At 39.5% G+C, this 19,289-nt stretch overlaps 1 protein-coding gene across 1 annotated transcript in view; it reads left to right on the forward strand.

The window, feature by feature from the left end:
- The first annotated feature begins 8,732 nt into the window (after positions 1 to 8,732).
- ADGB (androglobin) overlaps positions 8,733 to 19,289 on the forward strand; it is a 116,740-nt gene continuing 106,183 nt past the window's right edge. The window contains exons 1-2 of the mRNA XM_059835579.1: positions 8,733 to 8,923; positions 14,247 to 14,273. Coding sequence (XP_059691562.1) covers positions 8,733 to 8,923; positions 14,247 to 14,273 — 218 coding nt within the window. The remainder of the gene's footprint in view (positions 8,924 to 14,246; positions 14,274 to 19,289) is intronic.

Genomic DNA, 19,289 nt, shown 5'->3' on the forward strand with positions numbered 1-19,289 from the left:
GACATATGCTACATTCCAAATAGGACTCACTTATTGTTTTAGCTGAATAGATACTTGCACCTTTACTGTAAACTCTTCCTTGTCACCAGTAATGTCCCACTTTAGCCTGACTTCTCACCTACACACTTGTCCCTATTTATTATCCCCCATCATGAGGATCTGTTTCATTGCTAGTTCTCCTGGATCGAGACATCCCAGAAATCTTGAAGGGGCCAATGAGAGATGGGGAGGTATCTATCTTAGTGTGTTCACTAGGACTGATTGAAGTAGATGGCTTTTACCACTGAGTAAGAACAAGATGGGTAAATGATTGTACTTAACGTGTTAACTTAAAGGCATGGTGTTATAGAGATACTAACAAAAATGCATCTCCAGCCATTGAAGGCAGAATATTTTCAGCTAATACTTTACAAATGAAACACATTAATGAATACAGTTGTAGGGCTGGCACATAGTTATAGTAACCTCACCCATATGCACATCCAGAAATAAACATCCAGTAACTTTTTCATGTACTAACACTGAAAACTTTACCAAGAGTGTAAAAAGTAAATATCTTGCTGTCCTGTGATAATGAACTTGCTGCTTTTTCTTTCTGTCTTGAGATGGTTCTGAATACTATGAGGGAGGATAGAGGTCTTGAAAGAATTAGCTTAATTGGTTCTTGCTAGCCTATCAAAAACCCCTCCAAGCTTTAACTTCAATTTTAGAACAGTGCTGCACTCTTCTGACTATTCAGAACTGGTGAACAGGCTTACCAATTTGTAACTCTGCATAATGAGATGCTTATGTTTCCTTGTTTTAACTTGTATGTATTTCTGGCAGCAAATGAAGATCAAAAGGATAAGAGATTTCACAGTTCTTGAATACATCCTGGAACTCTGGCTTTGCTTGGCTGAAAAGCTTTGAAGGTCCTCTTTATTTTAAGGATTTCTTCTGTTTTGGTACCTCATTGCTTCTGACTTTAGAAGTCTTATCTTGCTTGGTCTGATAGTGCTGACGTTTACTTAAATATCAGCATGAAGTACGTGCCAGATTGGATATACTTTAATCTGCATTGAGATTTTCCTAGGCTGTCTTTTTTTTTCTAAAGAGTAACATGTTTTAAGAGACAAATAAATATATTTGGGCATCTTATGTATGTTGTTGGTGTATGCTTTTGAGAACATGAATCTTCACATCATGTGTCCCACCCTATACACAGATGTTTTTGCTGACATTTGAAAACAACTTTATCTTCTAGTAGCTGCTATGTTAAAGGTTTATTTTAAATTACCACAGTAAGGCTTGGCATAAGCTAAAACTGGGTTTAACCAGCTTAGGATCATAAGGTAATTCAGATGAAAGAGTTCTTACTAAGTCTTCTAAGTCAATGTTCTTCTCCAAGCAATGCCATATTAGGATGCTCAGGCTTTCATGTGGTCTGGTCTTAAACCTTCAACAATGGAGACTGTATGGTGCTGGGAAAGTTGTTTCAATGCCTGACTGTCCTCATGAGAGTTTATCTAGTTTGAACCTCTAACTTCAACTTATGTCCATGGTCTTTCAGCCTCTAACCATGCACCACTGTAAAGAATGCATCCATTAGGCTTGTGCAGACTTATTGGACACTTAAAGCTTGATTGCTACTTTCAAATTTTTTTGACAGCCTGTGGCACTTCAGAGAGCAAACTGTACCCCATCCATGTTCCTTGCTTGCTGGCTTGTTTGAGTTGTTAACCTTTCTTGCTAACCTGGAACTACCACAATCTCCCTATTCAGTTACTTATAATTATAAGCATAACAACTCCATTTAGACTGTAAACTCACTCTTTATAAGCTTATAAATCTCCAGTGTACTGTCTTTTTCTAAACTTTAATTATAGCTGCACAAATTAGTAACTAGCCAGTGGAACATGTGTGTAGCCTGTTCATTTGGTGCTTCCTGACTAGATTAAAACATGGTAAATCTCAATGACCAGTCAAACAAGATGCAATTTCATGTTCACTTGGCTTCAACTGTAAGTTTACTTGAGCCTATGCAATATAACATGAAGTTTGTCACTAATGGGCAAAAAAAGCCAATTCTTGAGTCTGTCTAGAATGTCGTAGAAGGTTGGTCTACATTCAGATGCTAGTTCCTTAAATACCTACTTTACCTCCACTGGCAGTTTCACCAGTAGAGTTTTTTTCAAACAGCTATTGTGATTTTTCTAGTTTTCAGATTCAACAGCAGAATGAAAACCAAACTCTGAAGCTTTAGGACTCTGCCTGAATGCATGAATCTCATCTGGGTCCTGTCAGTAACAATGTAATCCTATGCAGATTAGTTTCAAGAATGTCTAAATTTCTGCTGGAAGAGCTATTGCTGCTATGTTTAAGCACTTTCCTTATTCTGTATATAGCTTGTGTTCTTCTAAAGCTCTACATGAATGTAGAATGGCCATAACTTTCAAACTGTGGTGGAGTATACTAGTTTTCATACAGGTTGTCACTGACTGGAAAAGCTGAGGCAGGGTGAGGTTCAGGAACTACCATCTACAAAAATAAAAATCTAAAGATTTAAAGCGACTGTGCTGACTGTATTACAGAGCAGACTCTTTCCTAAGTAGAGAAGTACAAAAACTAATTTGACTATCTGCTTGATGGAGTCTCTTTTTTTTACCTTTCTGGGGGGGAAAAAAAAAGAGCTTTAATAGATGGCTAGTCTTCCTTCATGCTACAAACGGCATTTTTCATTCCTGTTCCTTGGAGGGAGCATTACTATATTTGAGACTGGTGGGGTGGATCAGGAAACTTGATCCAGCCAGAAGGTGAAAACTGTAAGAAAAGGCTGGCATTCTAGCCTGAGGAAGGGAATGGGAGCATTGCCCTGGTAGTGGGGAATGAGACTGTAGTTTGTGGACAAGTGTTTAGATCAATTAAACTAGTCATGAAGCCCTGTCCTAATTAACCCAAGAACTTTGATTTGGAAAGATATGTGGAAGTTTAAATAGACCCAGTTTAACTTCAGGCTAATCAGTGAGCAAAAAGTGTCAAATATAATTTGTTTCACGTGTACAGAATATATAGTAAAGTGATGATTCATCTCAATCAGGTGAACATAGGCCCCATGCTATTATATTTCATTATGTAGTGCAATCTGAAATACGTCAATCTTAAACAAGTACCTGACTTCCTAGTTGTTATATTTAAGGGTCAGTTTTGAGGTTAAAAACTTGAGTAAAAATCTGAATCAGTGCCTCAGTAAAATGTCTTTCCTGGCATGTTTCCATCAACTAATTTCATAAAGATAGCATATAGTCTTCCTGGATTGTCGTTGTGCAGTTTGTCTTTGCAGCTAATGCAAAGTCAGCCTCTATTCATTTAAAAAGCTTAATGAGGCATTATAATTGCTGACAAAACTAGAAAGGAGTTAGAGCAATTAGTGATCTTTCAGTATGGGATTTTCTAGGAGTATCTTAACTGCAGTAGTAGAAAAATATGAGCTATTCCAAGCTCCAGAATTTTGTGTGTTTAAACTTTGTTAGACCTATTGAGTTGTAATAGCATTCAGTCTCCTTAAATTGAACAAACCCTTGTTTATCTGTAGCAATTAATAGCTGGGGGATAGTTTGAGTCATTCTTACAGACTCAGTGCCTGAATAACCATTTGATATATGGTGATAAGAGGAAATAGTTATACAAGAAATATGTGCAGTAAAATGATGGTATTGAATGGTGAAATATTTTGCTCTTAAAAACTGCTGCCCCCTTATCTTCCTAATCTTAACATCTTGCTAGTGACCTTGGTTCCAAAACAGAACTGGATACCTCTTTCTCGCTTTACAGATCACCTTATGTGGTACAGAAACATACTTCTTTAAGTATGTATATGCCTTCGTCCTTCATATAATGAATTACTAAAGAATTAAAGAAATGGGGGTATCAATATATTTTCAGGAGTAAAAAAAATAGTAACAAAATGCCAGTGTCATAAATAATGATTCTGAACTGAAATACATCGTTTACTTGGCAGTACATAAAAGGTCACTTCAGACAGAGTTCTTTGTCCTGCAGCAGAATAATGTTGAAAATAAGGAACATGCTACATTCAGATCTGACTATGTAGTGAAGATTATTTGAAAGAAATTGTGTCTGTATTGTGGATGACCATTATAAAGGTCTGTTTGTAAACTCACTTCTCTGTTTCAATTTGTGTCTAAAAAGGAAAAAAAAAGTACTTTGTGTATATTTAAATACATGATTATTGACTCTTTTATCACCACCTAAGATAGTGTTCATTCAGTGAAAATTTCTAGCTTAGACATCCTATGTGGCTTACATACCCATACAAGTAAATTCTACTAGGTTGTTATTTTATCATTTCAGTCTGTGTACATACAAAATGCTTTGTGCCCTATGTACCTTAAGAAAAACTTCCTTTTTTAGGTAGATGGTGTTTCAGATAGCTTTGGCTTGGGAGGTGTACAAGTAGAGGGCCAGCATCTCAATATTGGTTCCTTCATCCTTTTGCAAAGCTAATAGGAGATGAGTATAGTGATCTTGCATCTTTTTATCACTGGGTAAATCATCATTTGGCCTGAACTCTAAATGAAATTAAAATACGCAGGATTCCTGGCCTTATTGCCCTTACTTTTTACTCCCAGTTACAAGTTATCTGCTACATGTCATGTGGCATTTTAATATTAAAGCATTCTATCTTTTACAGGTTCTAGAAAATGAAACAAAGTATTCGGTCTTTTGATAAAACATAAAGGCTTCTTCTGTTTTGCCTTATCATTTTTTTTGGAACTTAGGAACTTTTAAGCTGTTTATTATCATGACTGTTCTGACAGCTTATGTTATGCTAATAATTATCGGTCCTGTTGGAAAGTTCTTGGCTCCCTAAAGGTTAAAGATAGCATGGGCATTCTGCTAATTCCATTTCTAAACTCCTCTGCCCTTCCTGGTATGTATTAAAATAGTATGTACTATCCATCCAGAATAATGGACTTTCAACCTCTCACATTCAGATGGGTTTGCTCTTTAACTTCTGTATTTCAAAAGTGTCCTGTAGACTGTGGTATTGAAGGTTACTCTGTAGTATAGTAATTGGGCTGCATTATCCATTTCCATTGTTCATATTATGTCAAAGCATCTTTGGTTATAAAAAGTGAATTTTAATTGACAGTGTTATCCTAGCACTGATGTAGCAAAATGTCTGCCCCACCAAGATACATTCAGTCTTAACTTTAAATTACTATGCCTCCAACATGATTTTATACTTGGTCAGTATTTATTCAGTACAGTGTAACATTGAAATACTGTATTGTGCACAAAGATTACTTCTAGTCTCTTTTCCAGCATGGAAAGATGGACAGCATCTGGCTGGTTGAAGTGCTAATGCTTCTATCAGTATATGTACGGGCAAACTGCTTTGCTTGAAACTTAAAGAATTGCTGTTTTCATCTGTGCTTTGCCTCAAGGTACTCAAAATCACTGCCTTCTAGTATTTCGTAGTTTAAGGAGCAAGGGCTTTGAGTCAGATAGTCCAATGAAAACAACTGGCATCCCGATGGACAATTGTTTTAAGCACAATTAGATGAGGCATACTACAGCTCAAGTGGTTATGATGGCACTTGTGTTGTATGTCATATGTATGATGGCACAAATGTCATAATGATTTCTGTTATTTTTACGTGTTTCAGAAGTTAGAGACTGTAAACTGCATTGCAGCATTTTTTTTTTTTAGAGACAATGATTTGTTTTTACGTGGTAGATTGGAAAAACAACTTTGAAGACATCTTACAGATATAGCTGTTTATGGTCTTGTCTGAATTTTCTTGAAGAATGTTAATCACATTTATATTACAAAATATTTATCTAGCAATCTTACACTCTTTTAAAAATGCAAAATATAACTTTTTGCTTTTAGCCTGTATACACAACTGGCACCACACTTAAAACTGCACTGAAGTTAATCACTATTAAAAAGGATTTGCTATGATCTGCAGCATGCCTTGACTTAGAACAAGAAGACTTAACTTTTTAAGTCTCCTACAGAAGTTACATCCTTAATCGTAAACAACAAAGAAGAATCTGAGTGTCTTTAGTCTCACCATCAGGTATTTCTACACATTAAGATTTGCCCCCTACCACACTCCCAGGCTTTCTCAACATGAAAATTTTTTCGTCTTTTTCTGGAATCCTTGTGCTTTGTGTAAAATCAGAGGAGAGTTAAGTCTGAGTGGTCTGAGCTCCAAGGAGCTGAGGTCTGAGCTGAGAGGAGCTTTAGTAGTGTTCCTGTTCATTAGTTACTCTTTTTCTGCTCTCTCCAATAGTATTTGTAGCTACAAAAAAGTGCAAAATATTCAGGACTAAAAGGCTGTTTTCCTGTAAGTGACCTGTGTGTGCTATAGCTGTTGATGATGTGATGGTTTGGGGGGGGGGGGGGGGGGAGGAAGCCAGTAATTTTGAATGGTGTCTTAGAAGAATGGTGACCAGAATGCCACCCATCCGTTGCTAACTAGTACCTGTTATCTTAGTATCTGTTTAGCTACATCTCAGTGGATTCCTAAGATATAACTGCACCATTCTTCTTGTTTTATTGTCTTGTATATTTATTTCACATTTTCCAACTGTAAGGCTGCCTCTACCCTAACAATGTTTCCCTTCAGGGAGCGTCTGTCAGATATACTTCATGGCTTGAGACACAAGACCAATGAAACAGCTGATTTGACCTTACAGGTTTTTTGCCAGTTAGAAAACTAGCTTTTTTAAAATTCGGATCAACTTCTCTTTCCAAACAAGCTGCCCTTGTCGTTCTGTTAGGTTATGGAATTCCAAATTAAGTTCTTGGATAAATAAAAAGATGTAATTTGATGGATGCAAAACTTGAGATCCTTTTCTTTCTTCGCAAAGCACCTAGATATGTGCTTTTAATGCCATCACTCTTTGCAAACAAACAAACAATATTGTAAAATTTTATAGTAAAAGGTGCATTTTGAACTTCATGTGTAGCAGCTATTGTTTAACAGAGCAAAGAATGAAGGGCTCTGTAGCTCATGTACGTTCTCTTCTGATTTCTGTCCTTCCTCCTTCACTGCCCAAAAATGTTTACAGAGAGATGCACTTGAATTTCTATTATTTTTATGTTGTCTTTCACATACTTGTATTACAAAAACTGTATTTGCTAGGATGCTGCAAACCTCACTGGTCATCTGCAATGGGATTAGGAAGGAAATTTTCCTACTAGGAAAACTTTCACAGGTGCCGCTTACACCTATGTTTCATGGATACTTTTCCATAGTAATTTCTGTGCCCAGTGAGCATAGGAAAGGAAAGGGGATTCAGAGCAATAGACAGAGATCACAGATTACCTGAAGTGGTTTCATCTGTGTTCTGGGTCACAAACTCAGTCCTGTAAGTTCAGTCTCAGTCTGCAAGTTTGCATCAGCATCCAGCAAGGCGTGGAGGTTAACAGCCCTGTACTGGTACTGAAGCAGTAGCCAGCTGTTTGAACTCACCTCTGTCTCTGTTATTATTCATTTGCATGCCCTGATCAGTATTTGATATCTTAATTGTCTGAAGAGAGACCAGCTGCTCAGCTGGAAAAGAAATAAATAAACCTGAAATGTTTACTTGGTTCTCAAGTGAGAAGTGTCCCAAGGTAGCTTATTTAAAATGGATGCTGTTGGACATAATGCTGAAGGAAATGCAAAGATGCAAAAGAATTTTCCACTTTGAAATTTGAAAGTATATATTTGGCCTTCTGTCATCTTGATATAAATCAAGATCTGACATTTGTCTAAAATACGCCTCTAGATGTAGCAACATCTGCTTATTTTTCTTGTCTTTTATCTACTCGTGCCCTCTGCAACTTGACAAATACATCTTTATTGATTTTTGTATTTCAAAAAGACTTAGCTGAATAAGTGAACAAGTATGTTCTGTTTTATCATGGATTTTTCATCATGCACTACAGATTGGGAAATAGCGAATAGGTCAAGAGTTAGAAATAGGAGTTGTTGGCAGTAATGTAAACTCTGGAAGGTATCTGAAAAAGTCCGCTTCGTTTAGTTGAAGTCCCCTATCTGCTGAATTCAAAAGTAGCTGCTTAATGTTAGGTTTACCTGACCTCGGTGGAACTCCATTCACTTCGGTAACCGTAGGCTTCATATCAGGAATTAATTAGTTGCACCATTTTGAAATGAAAAAAGAAAATAAATACTTTCCAGCACCAAAATCTCTCCAGGCTCCAGGACTAATTCTTTTTTGCTTCCTTCTCTTGTGGTTTATACGTACTGGTGTAAAAAGGGGCAAAAAATTGCTACCATTTCAACTCGGTACTTCTTACTCTTGCTCTTTACTTGTTCAACAGACGCTCAGTCATGTGATCAGAATATTTATAACTGGAATGAACTTGTTCAGTGTCTTCAGCTTTTTTCAAATTACTGTCTTCGGGAAGATCCTCGAAGGTACTGCCTCAGCTCAGAAAGCAGTATTTCATCACCTTCAAAGCCAGCTCTTTTTCCGCAAAGGCCCTTCCCGCCGGGTTTTTGGTTCCTTGAACACGAAGACGGCGGCGAGGAGCGCCTCCGTGCTCGCTGCCCCGGGGGGGGGACGGGCGCGGGCCGTCACCCCTCACCCGGCGCCCGCTGCCCTGAGGCGGCGGGGGCGGCCCCTCCTGCCGCCGCCTGCCCTCCCGCGCGGCGGGTGGCACCTGCCGGGGCGTCTCCTGCCGGCCCTTCCTCCCGCGGGGGACGGGGGTGATGCCGGGGCTGGGCTGGCCACAGGGCTCCTGGGCCGCCGGGCGGCGCTGGAGCCGCTACCTCCGGCGGGCCGGGTCGCCCGGCAACGCGGCGGACGCGGCGGGACCCGCGGCCATGGCCTCCAAGGGGAGCAAGAAGAAGGAGCTCGGCAGCCGTAACAGCTCCGGGCTGCTGGGCGCCGCCGCCAGAGAGTAAGAGCCCCGGGAGGGAAGGAGGGAGGGCGCGGGACAAGGGTCGTCCCCCGCCGGCCGGCCGGCCAGGCAGCCACGGGGTGCGAGGCGGGCGCGCCGGGAGACACACCGGGGTGCCCGGCCGGGGCTGCTGCGGCCGCTCCCCGGGAGGGGGCTGGGCCGCCCCCGCGACCGTCTGGAAACTTCCCCCGGGGCTTCCCGGCCGCGGGGCCCGAGCGGCCGTTAAGGCCGGCGGCCGGCGGGGCTGGGCGGCCCGCTGCGGCACGGTGCCGCCTTCTGCCGTCCGCGCTCCTGTGGGGCGGCCTTGTCGCCACTGGCAGAGGCTGGAAGCGTGTCGAGGAGCTGCTTGCCCCTAGTCCTGCGCGTGCAAATAACTTACGTTAAGAGAGTTTACTTGCTCAAGTGGATACTTAATTAAAAGTGGTTTCCATAGGCAAGGTGGGGTTTGGTGGTTGTTGTTGTTTGTTTTATTTTGTTTGTTTAAACTGGAGGCCCAGCTTGGCATGAAAGCTGTACTTTCCTCCTCCTGTGGTGTTTCTTCTGCACCTGTCTGGTCGCATCATCCTGCCAAAGTGATGTTGCATCTATGTTGTACCATGCCTGGTCCAGCAGACACAGGGTGCCTCGGACCTTGGGGAGAGCAGTAGGAACGAGAAGATCACGGCAGGTGTGGTACATGGGTGGGGGGCTTTGCGACGTGGCTGTTCCTGTACATGTTGGGGCAGCGTGTTGGCCACAGCTCACGGTATGAAGCATTCAGCTTATGGTCAGGAGCAGGCACAAGTTAAGTGTTCACTGAAATGTTGTTTGGGTTTAAAAGAACCTCGAAGCTGTGAATCGGCACAATAATTTTAGGAATATGTGCCTTACATTTTCATCAGGTAGAGGAACTAAGCTAGCTGAAGTTTCCAGGGCAAAATGGTTAACGACTCTACAGCACATCAATTTCATTTACAGAAGGGAGACACAATTCCCAATGCCTTGAATGTTTGCTTTATGTTAGAATGAATCTGAGGAGATTAAGCATAAAAAAAAATCATTCTTCCTATTCATTTCTTAGATATTTCGGTGTAAGTAGCATCTCTTGAGAGACTTTAAAATGATTCACTATTTGCAAGGTATTTAATGTGAATTTGTAAATTTCTGTGAAAATGTGTATTTCTTCCTGCAAAGACAAATAAATAAATAGAACATTGACTTTCCTTCACTGTTGCTATTTTGACCTGCAAGTTCTATTTCTATGTTTTGAGCAGCTTTGTCATCCTAAAGTATGTAAGCCCGCATGCATGGCACTGACAGGATTCAAATGAAAAACGTATCTGATGTATGTGCTCATGCTCTTTTCTTCTTTTTACTGCTACAAATAAAGGTTTCAGTTGTATTACCTATTTCTCTCTTGAAATCAATCTTCAAATGCCCCTTTGTTATTTTAGGCTTTAATAAGTGAGACCACAATGGATAAATCAGATTAGAAAATTGTTTTCCCAGTGTCAAGTTGAGATGAGAATATTTAGTTACAAACTGTTTGAATAATACTGAGTTTTACTGAAACACCTCTGAAATGCAATCTAGGACATCTGCTCACGTTATATTTGAAATCTCATGTTGGACCTAAAGGACAGGAGACATGATTTATCTCTCACTCTACAATTATCAGCTAATTGCAATGGAACGAATGTCTAGCATATGCAGATGTTAATTCAGCATTAGCTAAGAATCACAGCACAGGAATCTTTACTCACTTCACTAAGGCTGTTTTACATGAAGTGTAGTAGCTTGAAGATGTCCTGATGGCAGCTCAGTGACTTACATTACTAGACTATGGAAGAAACTGTTGCAATAGCCTGATTGTAGTACAGAACCTTCATAACGCAGAATACATAGCTTGTATTAATTTTTTGCATTAAGCCTGTAACTGCTGTTTAAACTGTAGCATGTCTTTTGGGTTTAACTGCTCTGCCATTGTGATACAGAGTGCCCTTGTTGTAAACAGGAGTAAGTCTCAGCAGTAAGCGTTTAGATGTTTCAGTGTATGTGCTGTATACATTTGCATATGATATCTCATTGTCCTGAATTATATTCAGGCATATGAAGAGATGAAGTGATGTCTTTTTGAAAAAAAACAAGCTTATTTGATGGTACAGCTTTTAGTTACAGAACTACCTCTGTTTGTGTTTGTATCGAATAGTATTTATATTTATATTTATATTTATAGTTATAGTTATAGTTATAGTTATAGTTATAGTTATATTTATATTTATATTACCAGAAGTGCTGGTAATGTAAAAGGAGAACCAAGAAAATCTGTGACACAAAAAATCTAAAGTGTCAGCAACTCTGATACTAACTTCCTGACTAATCTATCCCTGCTCACTTTTTATCACTCTGAAATATTGCTAAGGCCTTTTGGATGGATGGATAAAAAACGTTGGTTTAGGTCAATGCATGTCTTGCCAAGTTCAGCAACTGACCTGATAAACCTTTTTGTTTAAGTTGTCAGGAAGGATTTTACTTTAGCATATGTTGAGCTGTAGATAATGAATTTAAATCAAGGAAAGCTAGTGACAGCTTATTCTAAACTTTTGTGTAAATAAATTTTTGTCTTGAAACAAAAATTTTACAGAAAAAGTAGCCCCACTTTCTCATGAAATAGTAGAGAATGGTGCTATAAAATATTTGAAAATTTGAATTCAGCACTTGCTACACTTTCAATCATTGTTTTACTCTGTAAGTTGGAAGTGCTTTCTGAGTTGATTGAAGACTCTGTTCTACTACTGTGATTAGTCTTAGTAAGATCTTCATCCTGCTGAAAACCCACACATCTTGGTACTCTCTAGTCAAAGATCTGGGTGAAAATCTGTTTTTGCTGAAATTGGTGAAAATTATTGATAGTTGGGAACTGAACACAGTGGGGCTAGAAGTTTACCCTTGAGAACACTTTTCACACCTTGAATAACCTTTCTTCTTGCTTGCCCTTGTTTCCCAGATGGATTGGAATTTATACTCCAAACCCAATATCAAAAAGATAATTTAACATACTTAGTCCCTCTGAAAGGACTGAATTATGGAAAGACATTTATTTTCATTAGTCATGCTATATGCCAGTGGTCTCCAAACTTTTTTGATTGTGCAACCCTATCAGTAAAAATTTCTTGAGCGCATCCCCCCAGTATATGTACATTTTTTTATTTATAAATTATATACATGCACTACTGAAGTTCTAATATTTGCTTCCTTGTGTGCACACCCCATTTTGGAGACCACTGCTATAAGCTACAGAATTTCTGTGGAGAGAACAAGCAACTAGGCAGTTTCAAGTTTTGAACTACATACAGTCTGCTGAAGTCTGTGAGGAGCTTTTTATTTGGATCAGGCTTATGGTCAAAACCTATAACTACAGACTGATTTATGCAAAATGGAGGCTATGTTTAATTTTCCAATTTTCAACATTGCTTCTAGAGTGCTTTCCCCTTTGTCATAGGATTTGTGATGTCGCAATGATGGGAATACAATTTATAGCAGGCAGATGGACATGTTATTTCTTTATTTGGAAATGGAAAGATGCTGTATAGTAAGGAATATCTATATTATAGTAAAGATATTCTGTGTTTACAGGTCCATGAGAAGAAGATGCAAATGTCATTAATTTACTAGAAAGTACAATTGTAGCCCCAAATGCAGAAAATGTTCAATTTTCTGATTTAAGGCTAGATCTGTATCATTGTTGTCAAGAAAAATCAGCAGAGTACTGAGCTGATTCTGCAGGAATCTACTTGGGGACAAAATGATTAATACTGCTGCTCTTAGTATTTATAATTGTTGAGAAAATTTGCTGAACATGGTGACAAAACAACTACTGTGTAACCCTATGACTTAGTCCTCATTTTGGTTGGCAATCCCTGTGTTGGAGAGATTGCTCTATGTTTCGTTAGATAATGATTTTCTCTTAATAGTAGGCAAATGTTAGTAATGATTGTAAATGTGTTATCAAAGGTAGTTTACCAAGTCTTTTTTTAGTGGGATGTGCAGATTAGAAGTAAACCTTACACACACACTCTTAAGATTGGAGCTGTGTTCATTGGAGATATGACAATTCCTTACTAGATATTTCCTATTTACATTCATTCTGTTACCCAGCTTGTTCAGTGCATTTGTGAGACAGAGACAGCTTGTAGTGCACAAATTTTGTGTAAGTCTATGAGAACTTAAGTAGTGTTGCTATCCCTGTATCAGAAAGAGGAATGGGTGTTTGCAGGCTGCCTGAGAAGATAATGTCCCGTCAGTTTAGTATTCAGTGATAATTGCAAGGTAGGTTTTCCCTGAGGATCTCTCTTTTATTCTGAACACAATTTGCAGCTGCAGGGATAAAAATGTCAAAAATATTTTGTATTTTGTCTAATAATGTCTTCCTGATAGTAAATGCTACTTGTTCTTATATGTCTGCAATGATTGAAATACTGAATAGAAATATCAGTAGTATAAAAAAGAAAAAAGGCTAATAGTTTTTAGAAGTATTTTTTTAAAAAATCCTGAGAGCTGTCGATGCTTACCACAAAGAATTACAGTGTTATAATTTCAAATCTCGTGGATAACATTAGTGCAGAAGCCCTCTGAGAGTAATGTGTACAAACAGCTGGAAAATGTTTTTTGATGACCTTAAAATTACTTTGCTTGATTTCTAGCAAGATTAGGCTTCTTTTTTCCTTCATAAATGCTTACAACTGTCAGCACAGTACATCTGTACTGTGGAAAATCAACGGGGATTATTGGTGGGTATATTGCAGTGCTGGAGTGGGACCTCAGAAGCATATGAAGAAGGCAGGAAAATTCCTTTAGCCTTGCTAAGCCAGACTTCGCATGGGTCTCTGCAGGATGTTCCACTGGGTCTCTCTTCATTACTGCTTTCTAATTAGGTAGCAATTCCCTTCAGGAGCTAGGCAGTTGCTAGAGATGACAGGCTGAAGAGCTCAAAAGAACTGCTGTTCTTACAGCTTTCCTTAATTGCACCATTAGAGGCTACTGAGAATCTGATCTTTCCCAGGTTTCAACAGCTATAGTGAACAGAAATTGATGTCTTTGTCGGCACTGAAAGAGATTCTGGCTAGTATAAGAATGGATAATGAATTAAAATGCTTTTTAAATTAATTTGATGAAACTCTATGCCATCAAGCCCAATCTTCTGAATTAAACTTGAGTCATCAACGTCTTCCAGCCCAAAGAAAAATCTGAATAAGGTTTTGGGTTATTAGGGACAAAAGTGAGGAGTTAATGGTCAATGCCAAGAGAGGCAAGTGATTTAGGCATAATAGTGGCACAGACGGAGGTCACCAATGTATAGGGGAAGGTCAGAGTGGTGTTGGAGTACTTATTAGGGAGAGCAGTAACTAAAAGCAATATTTACTGCTTATGGAGCCTTAAGGACCTGTGGAGACAGGCTGAAGCCTGGACTGGCTGGAAGAAATTATTTAAGTTTAGCTGCGTGCCTGATGGATTGCAATGAGTAGCACGTTGCTGCACTACTGTTGTACAGTGGATTGCTGCACCAAAGCCTAGGATTACCTAATGTTTGTTATTAAGATTAAAGGTTGGGACAATAAGAACAGAAAAAATAGCTGCATTGCTAATTCATACTTGAATTCCCATATGCCTAGGATAAGGAGTAAGCCAAGGCTTGTGATTGAGGTTTTATCCACTGCCAGCATGTGTTCCTCAGGTAAGTATTCTTAAGGTTTAGGCTACAGCAGTGGTTTAGAGAATTTAGACTGAACAGATTAAATTTTTGATGTTTTGGGTGGGGTTGCTAGATTGACTGAAGTTTGGGAATGGCAAGAACTAATGTGGATAACAGCGTGGTGTTTGAATTTGAAACTGCTTTCAGTGTTGTGCTGGAGCGCTCGTGTTGCTTAGTTTAAGTTTTAGTGGGCACTAAAAATTTACATGGAGTCATGGAACAAGTCTGCAGAAAAGAAATCCATTGAAGACTATATAAATAAATAGCAACCACATGTAGCTCAGGAAGTGCTTGAGCTGAAAATGACGAGAGACTATTAAAGCATTAGAGAAATATACTATATATGCCTTTATGCTCTTCTTAGGCTTTCAGTTGCGAGTATTGTTTGAGACAAGGTGTTGGACTTATAGTTCACCCTTGCTCTGACCCAGTATTCTCCGTTCTTATGTTTGTGGTCCAAGAGGGTAGCTCAATGGTTTATCTTTGTCTTGCAACCCATGTTCCAACATATGTGTTATTGAGAGAAGGGGTTGCTCTATTACTGTAAAAGCTAGTTAGATTTGTATGTAGATGCTTACGCATGTTTTTGACCTTGCATGAGCTTCAGTCAGAGATGAGTATGACTCGGTGGTTCTGACTAAGTTCTGCTAGAGGCTTGAAAGAGTTAAAATTTTGAACAAAAGGCATTGAGGATACTAGTCCCAAATATTGCTGATGCCCTAGATTTGCAATTTTTGGATTAGGCATATCCATTTTTTGGTTAATACTGCCCCATTTATTGGAAATTGCTCCGTCTTTAAAAATACAATTAGTTTCGAGGTTATGGTTACAAGAAACACAGTGCTCGAGTTCAAAGCATGCTAGTGTCATGGTTTAAGCCCTGTAGGCAGCTCAGCCCCACACAGCTGGTCTCTTACTCCCCCCACAGTGGGATGGGAGGAGAGAATCTGGGTAAAAGTGCAAAAACTCATGGGTCGAGATAAAGACAGTTTAATAGATAAAGCAAAAGTTGTGGATGCAAGCAAAGCAAAACAAGGAGTTGATTCAGTGCTTCCCATCAGCAGACAGGTGTTCAGCCATCCCCAGGAAAGCAGGGCTCCATCATGCATAACTGTTACATGGGAAGACAAGCGCCATAACTCCGAACGTTCCCCCTTTTCCTTCTTCTTCCCCCAGCTTTTATTGCTGAGTGTGATGTCACATGCTAAGGAATATCCCTTTGGTCAGTTGGGGTCAGCTGTCCCGGCTGTGTCCCCTCTCAGCTTCTTGTGCACCCCCAGCCTACTCGCTGGTGGGGTGGTGTGAGAAGCAGAAAAGGCCTTGACTCTGTGTAAGCACTGCTCAGCAGTAACCAAAACATCCCTGTGTATCAGCACTGTTTTCAGCACAAATCCAAAACATAGCCCCATACAAGCTACTGTGAAGAAACTTAACTCAATCCCAGTCAAAACCAGTACAGCTAATTACTGAACTTTACAAGGGAAAGAAGGTTTATATGAAAAATTTTAAACCTCACTGCATTCATAACCTTCTTGACAGTTGAAATTGGTCATGTATTACGAGATATTACACCCTTACTACAAAGCTGATTTTAGTCCTTCGGATTACTCAGGAGGCTCTTCTATCTCAAATATTTCAGTTCATATCCTTCCTAACCATACCCATCACCAAAGCCAGTTAAAGCTTCACAAAAGTCTGGGAGTGAGCTCTGGTGTATCTCGAGCTGCAGCAGTTGTTCATTTCCAATTTGCAGCTACTGTCCTGATCATCCTGAGGAACAGGCCTTTTGAGATCACCATCTCATTTAGCAGGCTGGTAACTGCAATGACTCCTAAGATGAACAGAATTCTTTCATTTTGAATGACTGTCCAGAGCCTTTTGGAAGGGTTTATTGGCTGTTTGCATTACCAATATAACAAGGCATTTCCTGTTCTCTCAAATAATTCAGAAGCAACATAAATCTCTAATGGCCCAGGATTTCAGGACGTCCAACTGCAGAATTGAATGGAGAAGTGTCTATGTAGCTTAAAATTTAACCATCTGAAACACTGTTACCATCATGCATGCGCATACTTTCCCCAGACATAGTAGCGCTAGTGGATAGATGTGTTATGATCTTAGTTCAATTTGGGTGAAATTCTTTGGTTCATAGTTGTTCTTCAGAAGTTAGGTATTGCATCAATATGCATCTGCAAACTCTTTTACTGTACTATTGTACTAACACCTAATTTGTAGTCTAACAAAAACTAGAGATATTCCTGGAGAGTTTGCATTGTCCTGTCTGAGCATAAAATAGCTGCTTTTCATTTGTTGTCTTTTATTGTCTGTTTTTTTGTATATAGCCTGTATTTATTTCCAAGGCCGGCATTTCTGTTAGTCTCAGAAATAACGTTAAGTACACCTAGAATTCTTAGTGTTAGCATTTTCTGGCCAGAAAGATGAAGATCTTGCTTTCAGCACCTGTGCTTCATCATTGAAATGTTTCAGTGTGTAAATGCAGTACAACTTTAATCTATGTAGTCGATTTGTTAATACAGTTTTTTTTTCCTTTTCTTCTGCCTTTAACTTTTTTTTAGTTTCATGCTTTGTGGTGAGACAATGGGTTCTTCCCTAAGTAAATATGATAAACATATTAAAATAGCATATAAGCCAAACAGTAAATTGAATTTTTGATTAACTAGATTACATTTTAATTAGGAAATTATGTATTCAAATTAGTTTTCCTAGTTAATTCTAATTAAAACAATGAACCCCTGAGAGCTCAGCCTATCCTGATCTGTAGATTTCAAACTTCATGGACTCATGGGCATGAAAACATTAAGTAATATATCAGCGGCAATATCACACTGAATGCTGTGATACCTACTGGTCTTAGTTTTAGGTTTTCCTTTCCCTGTAATTCAAAGCAACGTCAGGGGATCTTGCAAGCAAACACTGTTCATGAGCTGTTGGTTGGAGACTGTGCAACAGAAGTCTAGACTTCTATGATAATGAACAGTGTAATAGAGAAAAGCAGCTTTCAGCAGAACTATATAGCAGAGAAAGCACTGTCAAAAGAAAAATAATAATAATTGTGCTTTGAAACTGGAAAGCATTCTTCAAACATCATGTTAGAGACTCTGTTGTGGATTATTCATATACTTAAGCAGAGTGGTCTTTAGCTTCTTCTGAGAGCTCCCTGTAACCACCACTGAAGAAATGGGATATCCTGGTTTTCTTATCAATGCGTGCTAAGTGCTTTGTAAATGAGTTGACCTAAATCCACAGAAGTACTGAGGTGCTCTGCCATGCAGATATTTTTAGTTCTTAATTACCCAGGTGCCACACAGAAGGCACAAAAGGATTTGACAGAAGCCAACAAGGAAGAAATGCCAAAGAAAGGAGAAAAGCCCAAGCTGTGTTCTTAAAAGATAATTGAGTATCAAACTCCAGTGTGGAAAGAGGTGCTGCAATCTTCCCAACATTCTTATAGCTGAATCTAAGGCCAGCTCAATCAACAAGCTCAGAAAAGTTACTGGTTCCATAATTTTTAAGGTGCTTGTCATGGTTTAACCCCAGCCAGCAGCTAAGTACCACACAGCTGCTTGCTCACTCCCCCCACAGCAGGATAGGGGAGAGAATTGGAAGAGTAAAAGTGAGAAAACTCGTGGGTTGAGATAAAGACAGTCTAACAGGTAAAGCAAAAGCCATGCACGCAAGCAAAGCAAAACAAGGAATTAATTCACTACTTCCCATTGGCAGTCAGGTGTTCAGCCAGGAAAGCCGGGCTCCATCTTGCGTAATGGTTACTTGGGAAGATAAACACTGTAACTCTGAATGGCCCCCCACTTCCTTCTTCTTTCCCCAGCTTTACATGCTGAGCATGATGTGATATGGTATGGAATATCCCTTTGGTCAGTTGGGGTCAGCTGTCCCGGCTGTGTCCCCTCCCAGCTTCTTGTGCACCCCCAGCCTCCTCACTGGTGGGGTGGTGTGAGAAGCAGAAAAGGCCTTGACTCTGTGTAAGCACTGCTCGGCAATAACGAAAACATCCCTGTATTATCAACACTGTTTTCATCACAAAGCATAGCCCCATAGTAACTACTATAAAGAAAATTAACTCTATCTTAGCCAAAACCAGCACAGTACTGTACAATTAAATGGGAAACATGACTTTGGATTCCCTCTTTGAATCAGGTCTAGTAAAGAAGGATTTGGAAAGAGATCCTCAGCTTCCTGCCTTGCAGGACAACCAGAACAAGTGGATGCTCTGTGACTGTGCTGTTAGCGGTTTCTTACACAGAGCTCAGCAGAATGGAACTAAGATGCCCCAAGTGACACATTCCTTTTCTTTTTTTGTCCTGAGTTTGACAGAGGTATGTGCTGCTTGAGACAGGCTGTTCCAGTAGCTATAGATCATTATTCTCACCTGAGTGGCATCTGATGTAAAGGAGTTCTGCTGGCTAATTATGTGCTGAGCAGTCAGATGTTTCCTTTTATTGGTATTAAATTTGTTGTGTTTTATGTTAGATGCATTATTTTTCTTGTGTTATGAGAACGGATGAATAATACACTCTTATCTGTACTACTCCTGGTTAGTCCTGGTTAACTAGTCCTGGTTAACAGGGGAGGTCCCAGATGACTGGAGGCTTGCCA

This window comes from Gavia stellata, chromosome 2 (assembly GCF_030936135.1).
Source record: "Gavia stellata isolate bGavSte3 chromosome 2, bGavSte3.hap2, whole genome shotgun sequence".
Classification (NCBI taxonomy): Eukaryota; Metazoa; Chordata; class Aves; order Gaviiformes; family Gaviidae; genus Gavia; species Gavia stellata.